Source organism: Misgurnus anguillicaudatus, chromosome 15 (genome assembly GCF_027580225.2).
Source record: "Misgurnus anguillicaudatus chromosome 15, ASM2758022v2, whole genome shotgun sequence".
Classification (NCBI taxonomy): Eukaryota; Metazoa; Chordata; class Actinopteri; order Cypriniformes; family Cobitidae; genus Misgurnus; species Misgurnus anguillicaudatus.
In genome coordinates, this window is record NC_073351.2 from 31,560,535 (window position 1) to 31,588,039 (window position 27,505).

At 39.4% G+C, this 27,505-nt stretch overlaps 1 protein-coding gene and 1 long non-coding RNA gene across 6 annotated transcripts; both read right to left on the reverse strand.

Moving 5' to 3' along the window:
- Positions 1 to 223: 223 nt before the first annotated feature.
- On the reverse strand, positions 224 to 27,105 carry neto2b (neuropilin (NRP) and tolloid (TLL)-like 2b). 2 transcript variants are annotated; one of them, XM_055173790.2, is made up of 10 exons: positions 26,543 to 27,105; positions 25,015 to 25,071; positions 24,140 to 24,283; positions 23,448 to 23,696; positions 23,266 to 23,313; positions 22,134 to 22,261; positions 21,647 to 21,875; positions 4,058 to 4,171; positions 2,547 to 2,677; positions 224 to 1,666 (listed from the first exon to the last, which is right to left on the reverse strand). In XM_055173790.2, exons 1-10 carry the CDS (start codon positions 26,568 to 26,570, stop codon positions 1,181 to 1,183), a joined length of 1,614 nt encoding a protein of 537 aa, XP_055029765.2. In that variant the 5' UTR covers positions 26,571 to 27,105; the 3' UTR covers positions 224 to 1,180. The 2 variants fall into 2 exon arrangements, with proteins under 2 accessions (XP_055029765.2, XP_055029766.2); XM_055173791.2 differs by lacking the exon at positions 26,543 to 27,105 and adding an exon at positions 25,751 to 25,994.
- Positions 16,669 to 19,111, reverse strand: LOC129453978 (uncharacterized). Of its 4 annotated transcripts, none has more exons than XR_012357756.1 (5): positions 18,879 to 19,111; positions 18,123 to 18,223; positions 17,937 to 17,959; positions 17,673 to 17,826; positions 16,669 to 17,382 (listed from the first exon to the last, which is right to left on the reverse strand). It is a non-coding gene; the product is annotated as an uncharacterized lncRNA (long non-coding RNA). The 4 variants fall into 4 exon arrangements; XR_012357753.1 differs by having other exon boundaries at positions 17,910 to 17,959; XR_012357755.1 differs by lacking the exon at positions 17,937 to 17,959.
- Positions 27,106 to 27,505: the final 400 nt, after the last annotated feature.

Below are 27,505 nucleotides of genomic sequence, written 5' to 3' on the forward strand. Positions count from 1 at the left end.
AGAGTAAATGATGACAGATTTGACATTTTTGGGTGAACTATCCCTTTAAAACAATTTGAAAGAGAAGAAGTCACAAACAATACAGTAAAAGCTAAAATTTAAATATTAAAATTAAAGTTTCCAGTTTTGTGATGCACAGAAAGGCTACACTGCAAAAAAAATGATTTCAATAAAAAAAATTCTGAGTATTTTTGTCTTGTTTTCAGCAAAAATATCCAAATTCTCAAATTAAGATGCTTTTTCTTGATGAGCAAAACAACCCAAAAAAATAAGTCTGCAAAATAATCTGCCATGGGGCAAGCACATTTTTCTTGAATTTTTTCTTGAATTTAGTGTTTAAGAAAAATGTTCAAGATTTTTTTGCTTACCCCATTGGCAGATTTTTTTGCTTGTTTTATGCACAAAATCACTTAAATTTGATATTTTTGGTCTAAAAACTAAACTTAGAAAAAACATCTTAATTTAAGAATTTTTTATATTTTTACTGAAAACAAGACAAAAATACTAAGAGAATGCAAAACATGATTTTGAAGAAAACAGTGTGTGCATTCATGTCAATAAAGCTTGATGAGTGTTTGATGTGGGAGTGAAAACTAAACACAATAGCAGTGTTGGCTCATGACTGCTCATCTGAGGGGCGCAAATTCAAAACAAGTGTCCAGGGTGTCATGTGTGTTGCTCGTGTCCTCAAAACGTGTGTTTGTCGCGTCATGTGAACCCTCCTGCATCACGTGTTATGTCAAAACAAGTGCCTGCTACACACGCGTCAAAACCGTTTATGATAAAAGAGACGCTCATGTTCACAAAATACACGCAAGACAGTCACTTAACACTAAACTTTGATTATGCATGAGATTATGCAAGTATCTGGCAAACGCAAGCATCTCCTTTATCATAAATCCCTTAAACGCGTCTGCAGCAGGCACCTACCTTAAGACATTAAGACACGTGATGCACACAGGATCACTCGACGCGCCAAACAAATAACGAACCACACACATGACGGGCTACATACATGTCGTGACGAACTTTGCATCGTGCGCCCTCGAAAAATAAGTCACCGGCCGCCACTGCACAATAGTGATAAAATGATCAAAAATGGAAACATTTATAGTTAGGCTACATGTGTGTATTGTATTTTTACATCTAATATTGAAGTGTCAGCTGACGTTCCCATCATTCAGAAGTCCATGGACAGGGAGCGCTGCTGGACAGGGTTACGCACCATCAAAACACCTTCACGGCTGAAAACATCATTGTACCCGATCTCCTCCATAACCCGCTCCTCCAGACCCAACTCCCCATCGTTCAGTGTCTCACGCAGACTCTGTGCCCTGTAAGGGTGTGCGCGTGTGAAAGCGTGTGACCCGCTCCTACGCTCGTGGTAACTGCTCCAGCCTCTGGCCCCTACAATCCCGCTCAGTTCCTCTGAAGCCTGAGCAAGGTGATGCGGTCTGGTAGCCATGGCAACGGGAGGAGCGCTGCCCTGCACACCGCAGTGATGCTCGTGGATGCAGCGGGATGTATTGGAGGACCGGCGGAGCTTCTGCAGAGTCTCCAGCTCCTCCGAAAGTTCATCTGACATCTCAGCTTCCCGCATGGAGAACAGCTCGTACTGGGGCGGCTCAGAGAATTCCTGCATTTCCAAACTCTTTCGATTTAAAACCTTTAAGTTTTAAGTGATACAGATTAAGGGTTGGGGGAAAATAAACAAACAGTCAAAGTACTGCAATATTTTAACTCGCACCAATTTACATTTTTGTAAAAACAGGTGCTTTTATCCAAAGCGACTTACAGTGGATTACAAGGTATACATTTTTTATCAGTATGTGTCAAACCAAAGGGCAACCTTCCGATCTCTCTGATGAAGCCAATACGGAAGTGACTTACACTGCAATTCATCGACTGGCCACTAGGGGCTGGCTCCAAAAGGGAGTCAATTCCCATAGACCCCCATGTTAAAATGCCCGACTTTACAGCAGGAAATAATATGTTTACAGCCTGGTACAAAAAGTCTTTTTGGTCTATATAGCTTATTTTTCCCTTCATGACATCTGTGAGGGGGGTACATTTTTTTGTAACTCATCTGTTTAAATTATATTAACACTAATAAGAGTCACTAGAGTCGAGCTACGCGGCATGGTTTCAGCAACCAGCCAACTTAGCTACACCCATGTCCCGCCTTTTTATCCATTTTCGGTTATCAGCGAGGGATGCGTGGTGACGTGCGGCCAAGATGGCGACGGCAGGCACCGCCTACTTCATTAAACCTCTTCACAAACCTATGGGTGACGTCTCGGACACTTTTTTCTATGGTTCGAACCCATGACCTATTACACTGTTAATGCAATGCTCTACCACTATATAGCAGCAAAAAATTTACTCTAAATTACTCCAAATTACCTCTAAATATTGAATATTGTTTTAATAAATGCTGATGGGGATTAAAAATGTGGTAATTTTGTATTTCTAATTTATTATTTTTAATATTTGTTATGATATTATTTTATTATTATTTCTACCAATATTATTTTTTAAATAGTCACCTTCTTTCTCGGCTGTTTCATTTGTATAAATACAGAGATCATGAGAAGGAGAAAGACCACACCAGTTGCCACTCCAATCACAGTGCAATGAGTTTTACTCATCTGTTGGAAAACACTTTTTGACTTCTTTTCTGAGAGAGAGAGAGAGAGAGAGAGAGAGAGAGAGAGAGAGAGAGAGAGAGAGAGAGAGAGAGATTTAAATATAATATTTTTTCTGTTTTTATGTAGAAAACATAGTTGTAGAAATCACCAAAGATTGTGGCTGGGTTTTCCCATACGGGTTTTATATAATTGTGGACAGAGGTGTAAAGAGTAGCTGAAAGCCATACTTGAGTAAAAGTACAAATTCCTTACTGTAAAAATTACTCCACTACAAGTTACAAGTTACCAATTTCAATACGACTTGAGTAAAAGTATTAAAGTAACCCAATTTAAAAGTACTCAAGTATTTTTACTCGTACTGAATGTTGGCTCAAAGATGCACTAGTCCTCAACACAAAGAGACATTGTAGATCTGGGCAGTGAAAACTAAGAAAGTTTATTTATGAGGTTTTATTTCCTAATATAGAAAAGAAATCAAACTCCTCAAAATTTTGACCTGGCAGAACAAACACAGATTAAACATAGTCATAGTCTTTGGACAAAAAATGAATTTAGTTTTAGTCATATTTTTGTCATCTGAATTGATTTAGTTTTAGTCTAATTTTATTCAACTAAATGCCATGAGATTTTAGTCTAGAAATCTACATTCAATTTAATTTAAACCCATTTAATTTTAGTCTAGTGTCATTGTGTACTTGAATGTGCCATGCTGAAAAATATATAGCCTAACTTTGTGATATAAATATATGGTAACACTTTACAATAAGGTTCATTAGTTAACATTAGTTAGCTACATTACTCAACATGAACTAATAATGAACTGCACTTATACAGCATTTATTCATCTTTGTTAATGTTAATTTCAACAATTACTAATACTTCATTAAAATCTTGTTAACATTACCAAATATTCTTATATAGGCCTATCCTAAAAAATATATAATTTTAATATTTAAAAAATTCCTGTAAACTAAAATTACACTAACAGAAATATGATACTGCATATTAAAAACGTGAAGTTGTTCATTTGAAAGATTAATTGTAAACACATGTAGTACGTAACACCACTATCTCACATTAAGTGCACTACATTTCTTCAGTCATGCATCCCTCATACATTACAGCATACTTGATTAAATGTGAGGACAGTGAAATTGTACACTTATTATCAATCTTATAATGTAATTAAGTTACTCGGGCAATCAGTACAGGACCTCGCTGGTTTATTTTAGCTTATATAGTAAGTTATATCAAGTTATATTGTGGAACTAAAACTGATCACATTTAATTTTACCCCATTATAACTTATGATGTCCAAACATTGATAACTTAACATTATTACATACATGCATTATTTACATACATGTAATGTGTCACAGGTAATTTGACATGCACAGTCACACGTTTACCTTTGCAGTTATTCTCATCCCAAGGGAACACACAATTCTGAACACCATTACAGACCAGCGTGTTGTTGATGCACATGCTGCTGTGACAAAAAAATGTGTTGGCCAAACACGGAGCTGTAAAGCAAACATATCACTGAAGTACATGCCAGACAGACAATATGATTTTCATAATGCCACATGGTGGAGCTCTTACATCAAACATCTGTACTACTACACTGTAAAAAACAGCCCAGTCTCACGAAATGTCGTTATATAGTCACGTATTTTTTTGATTCTTTTTTCGTGCTATTATCACGAAATTTCGTGTTTTTTCGTAGTCGTATAACGAATTCCTGTTTTCGTGTGATTATCACGTATTGGTTACTCGACTGTTTTGTCCTATTTTCTTACCATTGTTTTAGGGTTTGTAGCGAATTTATGCGGGAGGAGGGAAATAACGTTATTTGAAACACTATGAACCTCCGACCGAAACACTACGGGGATTCCCAAGGGAATCTTAGATTTTAGCTCAAAAGGGAATATTATGTATAATTAACTGTAATTAATTATACAAGTTTATCAGGTTTTACCTGGCGTAGCAGAATTAATAATAACAATTAATTAATGTGTTCGTCCACCGAAGACATATATCCATAATCGTATATTAACGTCTAAGAAATGTTAATTTCATGGCCTTTAAAATTAACCTTCTCACTGATATACAGTGCTACTCGCAGCGTGTAGCTGGATCAAAAGGCAGAGATAGTGACTTTACTTTCGTGAGCATTGAACACAGAAACAATTCAATTGTGAAAATGCAAACCGGTTTATTAACTATAAAATGAAGTACATATAACGACTAACTAAACATACACACATACAATAACATAAAACATAGATGAGAAAGAAAAGATTGAAAGAGCTAGAGAGAGAGAGTAAAAGATTGGCAAAGCACTATTGCTTAACATCTGCACAAACCATCGGATAATCTCTAAGTAGCGCCTTAATTTTATAAGGGGTAAAGCTTAAACATCAGCGAGTAAAACAAGTTTATACTTGCATTTGGCTCTTTGTGTTTTCGTTGCGAAGTTTCTGCTGCACGCGGTGCGAGCAAGGAGAGAGAGAGAGTCCAGATGTGTTCGTAAGATGTAGTCCGTTAAGGTGTTTCGTAGGGCGGATTGGTCCGCGTGGTTTTCCGAACTCTAGCGCAGAGCCAGGAAAGACTGTCCTGAAGAGACAGGGCTCAGAGAAAAGATGATGAATCCGAGGGACTCTGGGTGAGTCTCAGCGAGTTTCCAAACTGCGCTGACGGGTTACCTGGGTAACCGGGCGACTGGGCGCTCATGAGTGAACTAAGCCACTGACTGAGTTACTGAGCGAATCGTTCGAATTGAGCTATTGAGCGAACTGAGCAATTGAGCTATGATGGCTTGGGCGATAGGCCGTTTTGACCTTTCACACGCCCAGCCCATTTTGGGTGTTTGACCAATGCGTGAAGTGTTCGGTCGCGCGGGGAAACAAGCCTTTGTTCTTTCAGACATCACATTTGCGTAATTGCATAAGGATAAAACTTTGTTTCCATAACTCTTCAAATCGATACTAAATGACATTGATGCGGCTTATGGTAATATGATACATAGAAATGATTGGGAAATAAAGAGTAGATTAATTCGATACTAGACAAGACATGGGTTTAAGATCACGTTGAATAATAATTTCATACCTAAGATATGAACCATGCTACAGTGAACAAAATCTAACTAAAGTGTTAACACACAGTTACATCACACATACCTGATCATGCAGTAAAGGGATATAACATATATATACATTTAAACAGCTCATTGTGATTTTTAAATGTGGTTTCATCACAGACATACAGTCTGCGCCCCCTGTTGTGTCTCTGGCGATATTCGTTTGAACGGCTCTGATGGAATTCCTTTGAACGTCCTTTTACGACGGCATTTGTTTTAATTGTTGCCCACTTTACAGCCTTGATAGGTGATAGAGGAGACAGGGTTATCTAATTATCACAATTTTAGGGCTGTTGAAATCCAGATGCCCAATGGCCTCTATTTGACTCCGAGCCATTTGCTACATATCCCCCCTTCATGGCCACCAGGGTCTTGAGAGACTTTGGTGGGCGATGGTTCAATAGGCGATGGTTGGACAGGTCATTTGGTCTGGATGGCAGGTGTATCTTAATTTTCTGCAGCGCTTCGGGGTGCCTGCAGAGGGGTGATTTCGATGAGGTTGGGCTCTTGCTCGGCTTGTGTGTCTTGCTTCCCACGGTTCCGCTTGAAGGCTCGAGGGACGGCAGCTGTGCACTTGTTCACTGTTTCCTGCATCCCGCTGACTCTTCGGTACAGGATGAAAGTGAGGCCAAGAGTATGGGCGTATCCTACTCATGTGGAGAGGCACAGTACCGTATCAGCGGCGGTCCAGGCTCTGAAAACAGGGAGGCTGTGCAGAGCTGGCATGCGAGCAAGTGCCTGGAGGGCAGTGTCGATGGGCGTGACATCAATTAGTTGGGTCCCCCCCTTCTGCAATCCTCATCTCCAGTTCAGGGTCTAAAGTGAAGTTGTGGTCCCTGAAGAAAGTTGAAAATTCCAGTTCGATGTGGTACTCCTCACTGGGAAGGTGATAGAGTGCGAGTTCATCGATGTGAAGAATCGCACCTTTTGGAACTTGGATCCACATCGTCTGGTTTGGTACACTGATGCGGTGGCTGTGTCGTGTTGGTCGTAGGTCAAAGTGGCCGTGCTGGCTGGGGTGTTGACCAGCCATCGGTCACCTACGATCTCAGCTTGGGTGGTAGTGACCTCGGCTCGTGGTTTAGCTGAGGCAGGACAACGAGAGTCAATCTTCATGGGCCGCAGCCCACAGATGCCGTCAGTGTTGTCCTGAAGGAAAGGTTTGCTGGGGCAGAGATAATTAATGTCTTTAGTGAGGCTGCACATGTGCAGGTTTGGTGCAAGGTACAGCTGTTCATTACTGTCATGGTAAGCCACGAAAGTGGGGGTGCGTATTCTGATGTGAGTGTTTCCCTGCCAGAAGCCAACATTGACAATGTCTTTGAGTCTGTAGATGTTGTGTGACTCGATGATTGGCAGGTTTATCAGAAAAGCAAGTTCGTCTTGTTCAGGGGCTATGCTTAATGGAATTGCGCTACCTAGGGAGTAGGCCAGATGCGCCTGCAGGGTGTTTGTTGGGCCTGCAGTGGCGGAGGGTAAAATGGTCTGTACCAGGCTTAGGGGTACCAGGCAGGGTGGAATGGCTGCTGCGGCGGCTCCGAGTAGGGCTCCCAGGAACCGCTTGTGACGCTTGGTTTGTCGGCCAAGACCTGCCTGTGTCTTCTGAAGTTGGTACAGCATGTGTTTGATGTCAACCTCTGCGTGAATCATAGCGTTCTGCGCCCATCGTTCTCCTGCCCAACTGGTTTCTGGTGCTAATGCTGTGTAGTGTGCTCTGTAGACATCACGGGGGTTGAGTCGGACATAGACTTTTTGGCTATGTGTTCTGCAGTTCGTGATCAGGAGTCCAGGTTGCTCTTTAAGGACGATGCCTGAGACGGGACCCGGCGACATGATTTCAGGTTGCGGCCATCCCCCCTGTAGGCTGATGTACAGAACAGTGATCCACAGCAGCATCCTGGTGACAGAGAGGGAGAGAGAGAAAGAACAATAGGCGAGCACTACCGGTCCTTGTTTGGTCAGGACAGTTCTCTTTCTTTTCATTGGCGGCTGTTCCCTAGGTGGCAGAGTTCTAGTGATGAGGCAGTGTGGAGAAGTTTGGTTCGTTTCCCCTTTACTATCGTGCCATAATGTTGAGTGTCTCTTGACTTGGTTCTGGTGGACCCATCTGGAAATTGGTTCCTTCTGACTCCTGCCCATCTTGATCTGGTATGCAATGGGGAAGAGTTTGTCCACAATCTCATGAGGTCCTGTCCAGTGTGGCAGAAATTTCTTTGACAGCAGTTGGTGAGCTGTCTGAATTGGCAGGGCGAAACTGTAGGACCAGATCTTGGTCGTTCGAAAAGCGAAGGTCGTTCCCAGATGAAGTTCATCCAGATACTGGTGAGTGGTGTCATTGGGTGCTGGAAAGCATTCTGCCAACTTTGTGAATTGGCAGATGACCGTGAGAAAGTGTTTGTTGCCCCTCGTTGGCCTGGGTAATGGTCCAACCCAGTCTATCTGGAGGTCTGACACTGAAAAGTTGACACCTCTTTTTTGAAGTGGTGCTCCATGGTTTGGCTTAGCCGGTTGGAACTGGCAGCAAACCAGACATTTCTTGATGTGTTCTGCTACATCGTGCTGCATTCCAGGCCAGTATGCCACCTGTTTCGGTGTTTCATAAGTGGCTTTTGTGCGGTGGTGTGCGGCACATGTTGTGTCATGCGCATACATTAGTATGACCCCCCTATGGTCCTGAGGAACCACAAGCGCAGGTGTAGTGCGGTCATCAGGGACATACCCGAGGATGTTGTGTTGTATGCGCAGCAGGTGCCTGACATCGTTGAGACGTTTGCGGGTTGGAGCAGCAGACAGGTCAGAGTTTGTGATAGGGTAGGTGGAGGGGTCTGAGAGGTGGTTTAACATAGCTTGGGTAGCGATGTTAAAGGCTTGTAGTTTCTGATGATCTGCATCATCCTGCATGGCATCTGCATCTTTTAAATTTTGTTGAACTTGTGTGTCAAGTCCTGGGTATGGCTCTGAGTCTTTGGCTGGATGCAGATTGCAGAGCAGTGAACTTTTGAAGTTTAGGTCTGAGACGAAGTTCCCGCGGCTGGCTGGGGGGTCGTCCATGACCTGTGTGACCTGGCAGTTTACCTTAGATGATCTGGCTGATTGAAAGGGTAAAGGTTCTCGCACTTGAGCCCAAATTTTTAACTGTTTAAAGTCCATTAAGGGTTCAAAGCGGTCTAGCAGGTCTTTGCCAATGAGGAGAGGGTATGAGTCCATTGGTGAGATGTACACAGGGTGTATGATGCTCATAGGACCGATCGTCAGGTGGATGGGAATCACCTGTTGCAGTTGAACTTCAGTCTGGCTGTAAGACTGCACATTCAGCATACACCTTTGGGGTTTAAGGGTCAAATTTTGGGCCTTAGCTCTGTTCTGGAGTCTGGTGAAAAGCTGGGATGACATCAGCGTTAGGTCAGCTCCGGTGTCGACGAGGGCTTCTAGTTCAACCTCATTTTCCAAGGTGATGGATAGATATAGCTTTTTAGCTTCTCCTCTTTCGATCAGGTTTCCCAGGAGGCTTGGTACTGGGGCTGTGGTATTACTAGGAAGGCAGTCAAGGCTGGTTTCCTGTGACTCTGGAGGGAAAGAGACACTTAACACAGCACTCTCTGGTACTTGCAGGCTTTGTTTGGTTGGTGTTTGAGATATTGTTTGTATGCCAAAGCCTTTGGTTTGTGGGATGAATAAGGAGTCGGGTTTGTCTTCGTGGTCCTCCTTGTGGGGCCTCTTTTGGATTAACTCCTTCAATATTCTCAGAATCTCTGCTGTTTCAGACGTGTCTGTGTCACTCTGTTTCTGGGGTAGTTCAGACTTAGCCTTGCTCTGTGTGTATCGAGACTGATCTCTCTGTTGTCTGTGACCAGTATTTGATCTGCAAGGTGCAGGACGGTTACCTCTAGGTCGTCGGCCAGGTTCCCACGAGCCGCCACCCTTCTGGTTGTCTGATGAGTTTAGCCGGCTCCATGACCTCTCGGCGCGTCCCATTTGGTGCTTGGGACGAGCCCCTTCATGGCTGTACCATTCCTGGCTGGCTGTAAAGTCTCTTGACCCTCTTGGCCCTCTGTTGAAAGGTCTTTCACTGTGGCGTTGTCGTGCGCCCTCCAGTGGTAGTTCAGGGTACAGTTCAGAGACAGGGAGAATGACAGGGTTTTTAACAGTCTTTTCAGAGGCCGCTTTTTGTTTACCATAAGCTTTCTGGGCCAAGTCCCGCAGCTGCCTGGTTGTCATCGTGCGAGGGCAGGCCATAACCCCTAAGTGTTGGCTTACTGTGAAGTGAAGATTTCGCAGGAAGAGGGTCCTGAAGTTAAAGTCCTCCTCCATTCCTGGCTCATTCCGTGAGCCAAAGTAAGCTCGCCTGAGTCTGTTGTAGTAGGCCTGTGGAGTTTCGTTTCGGCTCTGTTTGAGGTCCATCGCTGTAACAAGTCCTTGTTCTGCCTCTGGATCCGAAAACTCTTCTATTAAAGCCTTTTGCAGCTGCTTGTAATCCATCTTGACATTTTCTGGCTGCCGGTCAAGGAAACTCCTCACCTCACGACTGGAAGTAACCCGTAGCAGATACAGTTTGTCTCTTGTGGTTACATTTGGCAGTGTTTGCAAATAAAAGTCAATGTCCTGCAGGTAAGAGTGGATATCATGGCCACCTGCAGGCTCTGGGGTAAATGTTGGGATGTTTCTAGCCAGCTTGTCGAGGTCTTTGGGTGCCACGCCGGGCATGTCTGCAGGTGACCTTGGGAAATTTGTCTGTCCCCACCCCCCTATGGTAGTGAGAGGTTCTGGGATGCTGGCTGATGTCTTTAACAGTGGGCTCCCGCCCCCCTTTTCAACAGAAAAGCTTTGGTGGGGGGGTACAGGCTCACTGGTTGAATGAAAGGGAAAGGTTGCTTTTTCCCTTACTTGTTCAGCTTGCAGTTTATATGCATAAATGAGTTCTCTTTGGGCGGAGTCAAGGTCGTCCCTTGCCTGGTCTCGCTGCTGAGCCAGAGCTCGACCTTCATCTCGAGCCGCTCGCAGGTGATTCTCACAGGCCTTCAGCTTGGCATCACGTTCCTTCAGTTCTGCCTTTGCTCTCACCAGAAGATGTTCAGCCTGCTGGAGCTTTCCAGACAGCTCTTCTCTGGCTGTCTTTTCCTGTTGCTCCTTGTGCTCTGTGTCGGTGCGGAGTTTTGACAAGGCCTCTTGGAGTTGTCCAATCTTGTCCTTTAGCCTCCAGTGTTCCTCCTCCGTCGATGGGTGTTGATCTTCTGATCCCTGTGTCAGCTGATCTAGACGATTCTGCGCGTCCTCCTGATTCCTCCGTGCCTCTGCCGCTTGGAGCTGTAGAGCTGCTGCATCCTGTTCCAGTTGGGCGATGTTCCTTTCGCCCAGTTTAAGCTGGATGATGAGGTTGTGAGCGATGGCACCTGTGATCTTGGCTATGTCCTTGTGACTGTAGCTCCTTGTTGGGTCGTGGGCTATGAACTTGTCCAGGGTGCCGTCGAGTTGCTCTCTTTCCAAGTGTTGCAGTTCATTGGCGAGGTTGGGCAGGAGTTCAGATGTCACAGCGCTGAGCCAGGCCTCTAGCTGGTCCCAGTGGTTGACAGGGCTTGGTAATCTGGACATGTTGACACACTGGTAGAAGAGAAAACACAAAGAGCCAATGCGAGTCCGCACAGTTCAGCGAGCTACGGCAATAAAATATATATATGTGGGCTATAAGCTTATTATCAGGGCCTTTCTCCGACGGCACAGATAATCAGTGTGGGGAAATAAGGGAAAAATTTTAGTAATTTGTCGCTTTGTTAAAACCTATAGGTCGCCTTGGACATTTGGTTATTCGAGCGTATTACTAATGAATTCTCCTAATGGTTTGTGCAGTTTTGCTCTTTCAACCCAAAATAAAGTGAATCAAAATAATTAAAATTAATTAATTATAATGATAAAAAAAAATAATAAAACATAAAGCAAGGTTGCTGGAAATGAAATGAAACAGGAAAGGGAAAAGAGAGGAAAAAACAAATAAATGATAATAAAATAATAAAATAAAATAAAATAAATAAAAATAATAAAATAAACTGAAAATGTGAATTGAGACAGCCAACAGACGAAGTCCTAAGGCTGGGAAAATGAAAAGGATAGGAGGTGAAAAAGGGGTTTCCTGTTTCAGCTTAGCAGGTTCTCTACCCTAAATTTGATGACAGGGCCTTACAGGGAGAGGGCACTATGGAGTCATGCGAGTTAGGGGAGTGGCTTAGCTAGATTGGCTGGGCTAGGCCCAACCTGATAGGGATCTGGTGCCTCTAGTGGCTACAGAGGGGAGAAAAGTGCATCTCTTTTACACCAACACTCGTTGACTATTTAAGGAAACCCAGGGTGGAACACAGAGACAAGGCGCTTCCCTGAGCACGCAGCCAAGAGTGCCGGGCCTTCTGCCCTCCCCACCTCGACCGCTCAACAGTCACACCCTTCACACCGCCGGGCCGCACTCAAAGGTGTCACCCACCAACTGGCACTGCCGCTAGGGCTTTGGTGTGTCAGCTGGCAAGGTTAGCGATTGGAGTGCCCGGTGGCAGAGGTTGCACTGTGTCTTGCTGCCTAAGGTGCTAAGGAGGGAGCTACCGCAGCACCCCGACTGTACACACTCGAGTCAGTTCAGCGGGACCGGTCTCTTGTAGAACTCACCGCTGGTGAAGCCTCTGATTCATCTATCAAGTGTTAGCTTTAAAGAGATGCACAGGGGCTTATCCTATTGCACCAGTTAAAACATAAATGAATTCACTGAGAATGGGACTTATGGGGCTGAATTCTATTCACAGTAAAGAATTGATTCAATTAAAATTTAAAATAAATCAAACTGCATTGAATTTAAATTTAAACTTAATTAAAAATACAATCTCTACAATAGAAAAGAGAACAGGAGAGTAAGGAGTGAGAGAGACCAGCAAAGAAAATGAAATAAAATAAATCAAAATAAAATAAAAATTAAATAAAGAAATAATAAATTAATAAAGCCACAGCAATATTAATTATTATTTATAATTTAAGACCATAACATTCAATATGTAGGAAATAAAACTACAAAGTAGTAGAATAACCTAGTTATTGAAGTAAGGTCAAAAATCCAAGTTTGATTCCTGTCATACACTCCCAAAAGAGTTTATGAGAGGACCAAACGAGCCCACTAGATGGCGATATTTCGCCCAACAAACAAAGAAAGCGGAAGTCAGACGTAGAGTAATGGAGAAGAAGAAGTGTTAGACACTCAAGACTGACATCTAGTGTTAGAACTAGGTAGTACGCTTTAAACTGACAAAGATTCGCTTCTATACAGTAGTTACATCGGCGGCCGCTGCGTTGCCAAGACGACGGATGTAATTTGCTCGTGTTCAGCCGGTGCCTCTTTTGGCTTACGTTACCGGGACACGAAATCAACAAGAATCCAACGTGCTTTATCATACGTTGTGACTATAAATACTTGATCAAGTTTTTATCTCCTTTAAAATTGAAAAGTCTTACCCTCGGTGCTTACAATTTTAAAAATCCACGTACGTGAATAAAATGGAAAAATACAATAGACAGCTTCTCTAATTGTAAATCATTTCCTGGAGATTTAACAAAAAGGCCTTATCAGATGGGAGTATTCACTCGACCACCGCTTCGCTCTAAATAAAGGAATTCTACTCTTTATTAGGCGGAATCAGACGGTAATGCAGCGTATCAAAGTGTTTTTTAATACGGTTACCTTAAAGACTGCAGTTAACTATACATAACAGGGGCGCGAGTCTGTTACGTCCTGAAAATGATACAGGAAAATACATTTTCATTCATACAAATAAAGAGCGAAATCAGTTATAGCTGATAGTTCTTTTTCATTCACACAATGCAAAAACACATTTGATTTGTAACTGGTTTGCTCAGAAAATAATGTTTAAATCTGCCCGCGCGTTCTCCACCATTATATGTAGCGAATTTATGCGGGAGGAGGGAAATAACGTTATTTGAAACACTATGAACCTCCGACCGAAACACTACGGGGATTCCCAAGGGAATCTTAGATTTTAGCTCAAAAGGGAATATTATGTATAATTAACTGTAATTAATTATACAAGTTTATCAGGTTTTACCTGGCGTAGCAGAATTAATAATAACAATTAATTAATGTGTTCGTCCACCGAAGACATATATCCATAATCGTATATTAACGTCTAAGAAATGTTAATTTCATGGCCTTTAAAATTAACCTTCTCACTGATATACAGTGCTACTCGCAGCGTGTAGCTGGATCAAAAGGCAGAGATAGTGACTTTACTTTCGTGAGCATTGAACACAGAAACAATTCAATTGTGAAAATGCAAACCGGTTTATTAACTATAAAATGAAGTACATATAACGACTAACTAAACATACACACATACAATAACATAAAACATAGATGAGAAAGAAAAGATTGAAAGAGCTAGAGAGAGAGAGTAAAAGATTGGCAAAGCACTATTGCTTAACATCTGCACAAACCATCGGATAATCTCTAAGTAGCGCCTTAATTTTATAAGGGGTAAAGCTTAAACATCAGCGAGTAAAACAAGTTTATACTTGCATTTGGCTCTTTGTGTTTTCGTTGCGAAGTTTCTGCTGCACGCGGTGCGAGCAAGGAGAGAGAGAGAGTCCAGATGTGTTCGTAAGATGTAGTCCGTTAAGGTGTTTCGTAGGGCGGATTGGTCCGCGTGGTTTTCCGAACTCTAGCGCAGAGCCAGGAAAGACTGTCCTGAAGAGACAGGGCTCAGAGAAAAGATGATGAATCCGAGGGACTCTGGGTGAGTCTCAGCGAGTTTCCAAACTGCGCTGACGGGTTACCTGGGTAACCGGGCGACTGGGCGCTCATGAGTGAACTAAGCCACTGACTGAGTTACTGAGCGAATCGTTCGAATTGAGCTATTGAGCGAACTGAGCAATTGAGCTATGATGGCTTGGGCGATAGGCCGTTTTGACCTTTCACACGCCCAGCCCATTTTGGGTGTTTGACCAATGCGTGAAGTGTTCGGTCGCGCGGGGAAACAAGCCTTTGTTCTTTCAGACATCACATTTGCGTAATTGCATAAGGATAAAACTTTGTTTCCATAACTCTTCAAATCGATACTAAATGACATTGATGCGGCTTATGGTAATATGATACATAGAAATGATTGGGAAATAAAGAGTAGATTAATTCGATACTAGACAAGACATGGGTTTAAGATCACGTTGAATAATAATTTCATACCTAAGATATGAACCATGCTACAGTGAACAAAATCTAACTAAAGTGTTAACACACAGTTACATCACACATACCTGATCATGCAGTAAAGGGATATAACATATATATACATTTAAACAGCTCATTGTGATTTTTAAATGTGGTTTCATCACAGACATACAGTCTGCGCCCCCTGTTGTGTCTCTGGCGATATTCGTTTGAACGGCTCTGATGGAATTCCTTTGAACGTCCTTTTACGACGGCATTTGTTTTAATTGTTGCCCACTTTACAGCCTTGATAGGTGATAGAGGAGACAGGGTTATCTAATTATCACAATTTTAGGGCTGTTGAAATCCAGATGCCCAATGGCCTCTATTTGACTCCGAGCCATTTGCTACAGGTTAGATTTACATAAAATGACATCCCTAACCAAACCCAACTCTAACCCTAACGCCAGGCGACATATAAAAAAATAAATCAGGAAAAATAGTATAGATCAATATATTAAGTGACATTCTAATGCAAGCACCAAATCTAACCCTAAGCCGAAGCGACAATGGTTTAAAAGTGGGAGGAAACAGTCGATTAACCAATACGTGATAATCACACGAAAACAGGAATTCGTTATACGACTACGAAAAAACCAAGTAGTCCTCGCTGCTGACTGTAGCGCGGTGACATCACACCTACTGACGTCAGTATGTCTTCTGTGCGCATGCACGTATGTCTTTAATATTCATGTCTTTTAACGACGTGTGACACGCCTTTGACACGCATAAAAACAAGTATAGGGAAATACAGAGCAAACTCAGCTTTATCGGTTGTATTTTAAAGTTACTTTTTTTTAAACCTGTGTGTACAGCGCAAACTTTATTTTGTGTACTGGAACAGTGAACATTAATGACACCTTGTATATATTTTAATCTTCCTTCTGACATATGGTTCTTTTATGGGTTTTATATTTCGGGGCATATTTGTTGCCTTCAAAAAAAAGTTAGACATTTATGGTAAAGTACTTTAAAGTTAAATCAACTACGTACAGTATGTTTTCAGTCTCCTCATCCTTTATTTTGGAAGACACATCTCCATGATAACACAATGTGTTGCTTCGTTTTATAAACACGACACATGAAACGATATACAGGGTATAATACACTGCATTCCAAATGATTATGCAAATGCCATTTTTGTTTATTTTTCCAATACAGCCAGTAAGTTTTCAAATTCTATTTCACCCTCAACAGTTATATGACCGTGTGGATGCTGTTATATTTAAATGAAATAAAAATGTCAAAAGATATTTTAATACTTTGAAAAATACGCAAAATATGCTGTTCCATATTATAGAGCAAGTTGTGGTTCTCATACAATATGGTATAAAAAAGCAAATTATTTCATATAACAATTTATATTTGGTGTCCCTAAACAGAAATCATTGAACTATTATAAGATTCATGAGATTTGACTATAAGGCTTTTAAAATATATTTTAGGAAAATATTAGAAAAAGGCATCATTAAAAAACACCAAGAAAACATGTATTTAAACCTGCTGGTGTCCCTGGAATCCCAAGAACCTCTCGATACAGGATCCTTAAGTGCATAAAGCTGTATTTCTACCCCTCCCCAAACCAAAACTTGCAAAAATAATACATTTGATGTGAGCTATAAGAATACAAAGACATGCAAAAATACACTGAATAGTATAGATGAATGTCATTCTGGATTATTGGTGAATAGCCACTATGTTCAAACAAGACTGTAACATTAGGGAGAGGTGGCAGAGTAATGATTTTGACTGGAATATTGGGAAGTAAGATTGTAGGTCCCTGGGGGGTGTCAAATGGACATCTAGAAGATATGTAGAGTTCCTAAAACATAGTTTTTTACTATGAGATAGAAGGAATTATGTCTTCTGAAATAAATTTACTTTCATGGAGGACAATATACCATCCCATACTGCAAAAAGCATCACTGACTATTTTAATTATTATGGGCCTAAAATATAAAAAGAAATCAAACAATATGTGACCCACATCATCATCTGACCTAAGTCCTATTAAAGAGCCTGTTTAGCATTAGAATATGAAAGATCTGTGAGGTGAACTGCACTTTAATTCGAAACATCAACTTAGGGATGCAATACTAGCATCAAGTACTATCAAGTGAAATAAAGACAAAACCTATACTTGTATACTTATACGTTTTAATGAATAGGAGAATTAAAGTCATGTCAAATATATGCTCGTATATTATTATGTAACTTGTGCAAATATTTTTCCCCAACATTGCCAGGTGGACAGTCTTTGAAGATTACTCCACAGTGGAAGCATTGAATCAGACAGTAGGGCATCCGAAACTGTTGTCTGTAGAACACAATCCAGTTCTCATGACCTAATTTAGACAAAATACAAATCAAACCATATTCAATTATTATAAAGAACGGCATTAAAATATCATGTTAACATAGTCATATAAGGAAAACATTTTAAATGAGATTAATTTACACATGCTAGACAAAGATATGCTTAGTACAATTTTAAGTTCAGGGTACTTTTCTAGCTGAAAGTTGAAAGGTTTTGAAGGCAATACAGTCTACCAGAGAATAAAGATGTAGACGGACAAAGAGTTTTCTTAAATAATTTTTAGAGTACTCCACATTATTAAGGATTTAAAGAACTTACTGTCAAGCCCCAAAAAGTGAGCCTGTTCTTTAAATTTGGGCTCACTGACAATGTCCCTAAACATCTAGCATTTGAGTGCAAGCCTCAAGACAGCCACATCGCCATCAACCTTGACTACTCCCATCAGGATCTGCCACAGGATCTCAGGTGACATCTGTCAAAAATAGCCAACAGTCAGTTTAAAATGCAACTACATTAGACAATAAAAAGAGAAACAGATAGATTGACAGTTTATACCTTGGTCAAGTAATCAAGTATATATACCTGTGGTTCAAGAAGATCCTTCACTACCAAAAGACAAGCATTAACAATCTTTTAATATTCAAAGAAGAATATTTTAAAATCTTTTAACATTCAAGGTCATATTTAATAGTACACATACTACAGTACTTCACTGCATGGGTAAAGGGTAAAAGGTAAAAATATAGTTGTATGCTTGCTGTTACTTACTGTTCCTTCTACATGCTGAAGCAGTCCTCAAGTAAGGAAGCCTTCCTCCTGAGCACTTTGGTTCAAACAGATGGCATCAATTCATTCTCTGGTCCGGTTTCCTTTAAGGGATGTATTAGTTAGAAAATAACAGAGGTGTATAATACTTAAGTATTTTAGTTACGTTTTTCAAGCATCTGCGCTTTATCAAAGTGTTTGTGTAGGGAAAATATTTACTTTTCTTTACTAAAAAATGTTCACACCATTCTAAAGCATAGAGTCATACTGTGTATTCCTTTTACATTGCATATTAAAATTGATTTAATGCCTAATTACATAAAAATTGTGTACTTTTAGTTTCTTGAGTAAAAGTACGAAAATAATTTTTACTTAAGTAAAAGTACAAAAAAATTACTAGATGTTTTATGTAGTACTTAAATATTAAATATAAACCAAAAACTTGAAATTATGAAATGTAGTGGAGTAAAAATTACGATAATATGTTTTGGAATGTATGTTTTCCAAAGAAAAACACTATATATAAAATATCTCACATAAACAGGTTTTACCCATCACATGAACGTAAATGTTATTTGATAAATATAGGGAATCTCAATTCCTCAACATGATGTGTGAATGTAAAAAACTACTAGGGAGAAACAAAATGCGTTTTATAAGCAAAAAAGTTCGAATGTACAATTTTGAACAGAAATAATGTTTAATAACAACTAAAAGCAAACATAAAGCATAAATATTTATTTTATGTAATCGACTTACCGCAATCGAATTAATCCCTTTCGAGAAAACGCTAATCCAGAATTGCAGACGAGAAAAACTTCTTCTTCGCTGTATTATTAAGGTTGGCATTAAACTTTTAGGCGCATTACCGCCACCTACTGATTAAAGTGAAATATTTTGTACATGCGCATTAAAGACATACGATACGTAGAACATACCTGACGTCAGTACGTGATGTCACCGCGCTACAGTCTGCAGCGAGGGGTGTCTCGAAAAAACACGAAATTTCGTGATAATAGCACGAAAAAAGAATCAAAAAAATACGTGACTATATCACGAAACTTTGTGAGACTGGGTAGCAGCAAATGCAGCATGAAGTTTAAATAACTTAATTATGCAAGTCAATTCATACATTTTTTTCATACATACAGTAAGTAATCAAGTTTAAGTTAAATATAATATAAACATAATATAATATAAACATAATATGATATGATGATATAATATAAACCACCCATAAAGGTATTCGTACACAAAAATTTGAATTTAAAGTCGCAATGAAAATAAAATAAAAAACTGTAATTAATGTTTTGTAAAAAAAAAATTTTTTTTTACAAATAACTTATCTAAGAGCTTCATTATTTTTTTAAAATTCATGTCCCCTCATAATCTTTAATCAAAAATGCAAATCTCCTCCCCTCCTCAAAACGATCTCTCTTTACTTACGGTCATAAGAGGGGTCCGGGAAAAATCGCTGCGATTAGCAATTAGCAACACGAACCAACTTCAAACGATCCAATCAGATCTCGGTGGACAAATTCAAATCCATCCCTGCCTTATTTCATTTCAGAAGCCAGTTTCACTCACCACCTGGGTTTCCCCATGCTGCCTTGCGCACAAATTTATTCACACTGCAAGTCTAGCATGGAAACTATGGACCTTTTTTGCCCATGAAATAGGGAACCAATCACAGAACGGGGAGAGGGCAGCAAGACGAGGATGACGTATATGCGACACACCGACGCAGTTTTGTTTATCCAACACGGCAGCAGACGCAAATTTACTTTTCAATGCAGCCTTAGATAGTGTTCTAAGTAGTTTTAAACACAAGTTTATTTAAAAAAAAGAGCAACTTTTGGCATTAAACTATTTCATATCCAAGAAGGATGTTTGGATATGGCAAGACATGATCCATGGAGTGCTAGGCATCGTCGTTGACAAAGTACAATTAACATATAAATGGTAAGTGTTATTTATTAATATCATATTGTCCCCTGCTAAAAAAAACAATAGACACCATTAAAGAAATTCTATTGGTTTAATTGGTTTTATTGGGAATTTTATTGGTTCTAATGGAATATGGCCCAAAACACACTACAGTGTAGTGGTTTTAATGGTAAAAGCTAATGGTTCTTATTGGTATTTTAATGGAAACCATTAGAATTTTCTGTAATTGTTTTTTTCAGCAGGTTCATTATGCCGGTACTGCACAGTGCCACTAAAATGTGTTGCTTTTCAATATCATTATACAGCTACCGGTTTCGTTGCATAGCTTTCAGCTGTGTGTACACGCACCGATAAAAGTCGTTTACATTTGAATTTATGTCGCTCTACATACGTCATCTCATGTGGTATAATTGAAACAATTGGCTATGAGGGTGATTCTCACGAAAACTTGGTTTTAAAAATGTCAAGCATGAAAATGTAAAAATTGCTTAAATTTACTTATTTTCCCACCAGACATTGAAAAACAAAGTCTGGAGTAAATGGGAACATTAATTTAAAAACTTGTACTTATCATTTAACACTTTTTGTAACATAATTAAAAAAATTAGTCCTAAAAAATCTCATTACCGCAACAGTCAGAAAACATCAACACTGACATATTTTCAAAATGACATGACAAACCTGAAAGAACATAATTTGGAGATTCTGCACATGCATTTAAAATCAAAGTATTATGCTTCTATTAATTAAATTAACATTTAATAAGCATCTGTTGCGGTAATGATAATCAAAATGTTGTGTAAGCATTCTGACAAGACAATATTTCAAATTAACTGTAAAAAAATGATCTTACCTGGTAGCCATCTTGAAGTAACTGGTCCATGTGCTTGGTCACTCAAAATCAAACTTTATTAAAATTCTGTATGTGTGCTTAAACTGTTCTGAAAAAGTGTTGCGGAGGATGAGAACATCAGGCATGGACACATCATTTTCCTAATTTTTCTTCATTATTATTATACATGAATATTCAGTAAATATTTTTTCTGTCATCTAAAGTAGTCTAGCAAAACATCCATTTATTTTTTTCTTAATACTTTTGTGTTAATTTGATTAAATTACAACATAACGCATGTTCAAACACAGCCGGACACATTGCGGTAATGAGAATTTCAGCAGAAAATGAGATAAAATTTCCAATTATAAATTCTTATGTTGAAATCACACATTGTGCAAGATAGAACACAGTATTGTGTTAATTCTGATGCTTTTTAATGTTACTATATTACACATTTTAAAGCTAAAATCATTAGTGCCGTGGTGTTTCAATGGTTTCGTGAGAATCACCCATGAGCTACGCACAGACGCATTTGATAGACATTCGTAGCGCCCAAGAAACGGCTTTGGGCATTCTTAAACCACACCTCAAATACGAGAAAATTAGCACATGGTTCCCAGACCACATCTCATTCTCTATGAGACTGGTCTGGTGTTATCCAGGCTACGTCACCACAGGGAAAATTTGGCAATCGATACATCCGTTTCATGACGATCATTTCAAAAAGAAAGGAATGAATTCTCACGTTCAGCATAGACTGTGAAGATCATACGAAATCGGCTGAGTTTGCTGGTCTCGTCAGCCCACATTCGGACCACACCCACAGCGTTATCAATTGTGATGTCATTGGCAACGGTACTGCAGAACTTGGCCTTTAGGTCTTCAATGGCATTGCTGCCTTCGTAAATTGCGACAAAGTTTTTTTTACATTCATTTGAGTTCTCCAACTGATAGTCCAGAAAGCGCAGATATATCTGTGTGTGTGAGAGAAATTTAACAGATCACTGTAAGTGTAAATATAAATGAATATAAAGATTTATTACAGGACTCTGAAATGCATGATTCTGATCGGTCAAGATATTTAATAAGCAAAAACACAAAATAAATCCCTTCAAGATAACACAACACCTTTTCACTTTGTGTTCTTTTTATGATAATAATATCTAATGGATTGAGGTTTATTTTTGACATATCTGTATGTTAGGAAGGAGAATGCAGACCGCAATACTAACCTTAGACATAGGCGGAGCTCGAATGGTCCATATACAATCGATTGCTTCTCCAGATTTCACCTTGTTTTCCTCCTCAACCTGACTAGATCTGATAATACCATCTGATCCAGACAGTTCAAATTGACAGTCTAAGAAAATGAGACATCAGGAAGACAGGAATAACATGATATAATAACATTACATCTTTAGAGTATTTCAGATATAGTCCATAAGAGATTTCATTTACATTCATATTTGTTGGCCACTGAAAGTGTCGTCTGTTGTTGTGATGATAACTAAAGTCACTAAAGATATTAGTGATCACCAGGACCTCTGACTGAATGGTTCTTTGGGGAACCAAAAAGGTACTTCTATAAAGATATTAGTGATCCCAGTTTGTAACAAAATTGTAAAAAAAAATGCATATACATGTATATAAAAAATGAAACCCAGAGTAAATGTTGTTAAAAAATCTTACATTATTAGAAGTGGTTTCCACATTATTATTTTCTCAAAAAAAAAAAAATCCTTTCCACTGTCTTTGACTCAACAAACGATAGTCTCGCCCCCAAACTCAATGAGTCAATGATAAATAATTAAACAAACAAATGACACAATGACAAACGAATTCCCTACTAAAACCAGCCTAAGCTGGTTGGCTGGTTTTAGCTGGTCTCCCAGCCTGGTTTTGTAAATTTGTAGCTGGGTGATTCTTAGCTGGTCAGGCTGGAAGACCAGCTAACTCACTAGCTTAAACCAGTTGAGCCATCAGCTTGATCAGGCTGGAAGACCAGCTTGACTTGCTTTTCCAGACAGGAAGGACCAGCTACCTCCATCGTAAACCAGCTAAGACCAGCCAACCAGCTTAGCGGCCTGGTCAAGCTGGTTTTAGGTAGTGAGTCAGCTGGTCTTCCAGCCCGACCAGCAAAAATAAGTGGCTAAAACGGCTCTAAAACCACTGTGCTACAACCGCTAAAATCATGCTGGGAAACCAGCTAAAATCAGCTAACCATCTTAAACTGGCTTTAGCTGTTTTTTTTAGTAGGGTTATGTCTCAACACATTAACCTGGAATAAGAAAATGTATAAAAAAAAAAAAATACAGAAGCAGTATTTACACCAGCTTTAGTTTATGTATATACAGCAGTGCTCACCTGGAATGGGATTCAAGAGTCCTCCAACATGAAGATAAAATTCAGGATCTAGATGGGTTTTTGAAATAAAAAGACAAATCCAAAAATATAATGAAAATTGAAAAGAAATCCGGGTTAAAGTAAATTTGCAAGTTGCATAAGTTGATCGATGATTCATAAAGTATGTGTGTGTATTTGTTTACCCGCGGTGTATGAATATTTCACCCTGAAGCCCAGTCCTTCTAACTCCTCATCACTGATAAACCTGATCCACATGAAGCGTCCAGAGGAGGTGACCACTCCTGGACTCAGAGCCCCGCAAAAACGGTTGATCAACGGAGAGAAAACAAACGGCCCGTCACGAATTTCAATGTTATCAAAGCGACACTCGAATGATGGCTCGATGTAGTAGAGGTCATCAAATGTCAGCTCGATTCTCTTTCGTGGGTGGGCTGATGAGACGGTGAAACAGAAACAGAACCTTTTAAGCACCTTTGACTGAATGGTTCTTTGGGGAACCAAAAAAAGGTTCTTCTATAGCATAACTGTGAATAACCTTTTGTAGCACCTTTATTTTAAAGACTGTACACTGTAAAAATGTCTGTAGAAATTACAGTATTACTGGGTATAACTAGCAACTAGGTGCCAGTAACTTACTGTAGATTTCACATTTATGTTTTTACAGGAAACAGTTTGTTCAAAGTTAAATGAACATGAAACATTTTCAGTCTTTCTCTTCTACAGTAAGTTACTGGCAACCAGCTGCATAATTACAGCAAAATATATTTACAGTGACTGACAAGTGCTTATAATGTATTTCAAATGTAATGACAGAACTGATACATCTAGAACACAATTCACAAGATGTACCCAATGGAAGAAATAAGACACGTACCCTCCAGAATGTACACACACTCTTTGTTTGCTGGGTAGGTTTTTGGGTAGTTTGGAGAACTGAATGATCCTCCATTGGCTGTCTGGATCAAAGTCCCACAGTGTGCCGGCTTCTTATCCTCAACGGCCACATTTTGAGGCAATGCTAAGAAATAGCACACACACACAAATACCATCTGATGATCTACATAAAGATATTTAAGATAAAGTCAACAGACTTGAATTCCTTTAAATAAATAGTTCAATAGTTTCTATATTTGCATGCAAGTTTTTATTTAAGTCTAATGGAGCGTACACACCACATGCGAATTCAATGATTTGCGCGAGAAGATTACATATAAAGTCAATGCAAAGATGCGAATAGACGCAAACTTACTCTCAAACACGTTTTCGCACAAGTTGAAAATATTTAACTATAGCAAAAAATGAGCATGACATGAAGTAAAATCCCACGAGTAATCTATGCGATGCTTCGCAGTTGGTGTGTACTTAGAATTTAACTTTGTGTCATGCAAATTTTTCACTCGAATTTAATATTTTCAACTTCCGCGAAGATGCCCCCGACCCGCAAGTTTGCATCTATTCGCATCTTTGCATTGACTTTGTATGTAATCTACTCACAGAAAATCTTTGAATTTGCGTTTGGTGTGTACACCCCATAAAGTGAGAAACGCGATGCATCGCTGCTCCTTGCTCTAGTCTAGATTACTTGTGTCATGCTAATTTTTCGCTTGAGTTAAATATTTTTAACTTGAACGAAGACGCAATTGAGGCAAATAGCGTTGCATTCACTTTGTATGTAATTTACTCGCACAAACCGTTGAATTCGCGTTTGGTGTGTACGCCCATTAGTTGCAACATTTAGGATGTACTAACCTTGTGTTTTCTGTGCCAATGCAAACCCCTCCTCTATCAGGATAAGCAAAAACAAGACTGCAAGACAACAGAAACTGTGTTTACATAATAATCTCACATTAAAAATCTGTCAGTTTTTTGAACATCCATTAAGATTATGTTTAACAGCATATTCACGTTAAACAATCTATAATGGTTAAAGTCTCATAGTATCTATAAAGCATCTGCGTTTAATTTCACTCATTGATTTGCAAAAAATGGCCTATATAGTAACAACATTGCGTACAGTAGAAAACACTGCATGATAAAAAATAGCTTTTTCCCACACAAATGTCGTGACTAAAAAATGACTTGATTCTGTAGATAAATGACGTCATGAATAAATATTATGTAATAAACTCCGGGAGATTTAGCCACAGGTTTTTAAGCGAGGGTCTGTTCATGCTTGAGACCCTCAGTAAAAAGCGGGAAAAAAGAGCGGGAGCTGTCCATTCAGCACCATCCGCGTGTGGCACGTCGATAAAAATGGGCACGCGCTGTATGTTTAAAAACAGTCTAGTTTAACAACCCGTAAACAATACAATAACATGTTACAATTCCTTACGAAAAATAACCATGGTTTTTACTTCAGTTAAAACAAAATACATGGTTAGCCTACACATATTCGACACTTGCACAAACAAGTGGGCACATAGTACTCGACTAGACTTAAATTTATCAACAAAACATTCATATCAATAAGTAAACAAAAACTTACCCTCTTGCATTTCCACTTTAAACACGTTTGCTCGTGTGAGATATTTTGTATTGTGGTCTACATTTTTAAAGACTTTGCAATACGGTACTACGACTCCGAGGAAGATTTCACTGTTAAAGAAATATGTTTTTCTTGGAATAAAATCAAGAACAAAACTAAGAATTAAGTGGAGTCATTGCAGAAACTCGTCGTCTTGTGAGTTGTGTGCTTGAAGATCCGCTAAGTCTTGTGATTGTAGTACCGAGAAGACTGTGATCATGAATATGAATAGAATTACGTGACATCATCACGGTGCGCGTAACTGATTGGCTGCAAGACGCCAAGCGGGCATGAAAGCTTTTAAATTATACATTTTCATGAATATTAAATATGTTACATGAATTAGACCTCTTGGAAGTGTACATTTATGGATTTGGCAGACACATTTATCCAAAGCTGCATTCAAGGTACATTTACATTAAGTAAATGATCACAGTAGGGTGATCATTGTGATTAAATGATCATGTCTAAACACCCTTCTCTACATAATTTAGATCTTACTGAATGCCTGGCATGGCAAACATGTATATATTTATTGAACCCCATTATATTAAGCTCCAGACAGGAAGAAACCCATTATTATCACGGGTTATTTCTATTCAAGGTTTTATAAGACCAAGCCTGCTGACAAGGAACATGGAAAATGAATTTCATAAAAAAAATTAATCTGCCACTGAAGCATGATGGCACACATTTGCAATTCAAATAACGTTCAAACTCTTTTATCTGTGACAGAGGAGATGAGATTCTCACCTGAGAATAGAGATTCTGCCGCATTCATTTACAAAGTCTGAAAGAGATAATGAAGCAACTTTAATACAATGAAGTCAACAGATAATCACTGATGTCTGGGATAATAACAGCATTGTTTCACCTGTCATCTTTAAAACCTTACTGCTGCACAGTGATTCATTTGGGATGTCACCAATGCAGATGAAGTAAAGTGATGGGTATGATTACAGTGATTTAGGTAAATAAACAAACAAATAAAAAAATGGAGGTCTCCCTGATCCACATGATTTAGGTTCAGAGCCACAGCTTCCAAATGCAAATGCCACACTTAAAAACTCCAGATGCAGATTTGCATAAATCATACTGTGTCTTATTTCTGTTACACATCCTCCTTTGGTGCAGTAAAAACCCATGTGATGATATTCTCTGGTATGTTTTACCATAAAAGTTTTCATGAGATCCGAATTAAAATGAAATATCATTCAACATGTTGGAAAGGAGCATCAGTAGGCTTGCCATCTTTTTGCAGTGCCAAAGTTCATGGCTTGTGAGTGTGTGCGGGTTTGCAGATTTAAGTCAATCTTGCTGTTGCATCTGGTTGAGTGTTGAAGGATTAAGAAAAGAGTGAAATCGTTTTGTTAATCTGGTGCTTTGTAGGAAAGAGAGAGAGAGTCTGCTAGTCAATCTCATGTGAACAAATTTAATTTCAAGAAAGAGAAACACAGAATATGTTCAAGAAAAGTTAATAGTAGCACATGTCATGAGTTGTGTGCGCTCATTAGTGACATAACAGGTGGGTGTATTTGTATTAAACAATATGTGACCTGCCAGTCAACCAAGACAGACAGTGTGATGCAATCTTAAAGAAAGCGAAATAGAGAAAGTATATAAAACAGGGAACCCTTTAAAGCATGAACACTTAAGATACACAAAGTATGTAAGGGCAGACTGTATTATACAACTATTAAATCTATAGAGGACTCT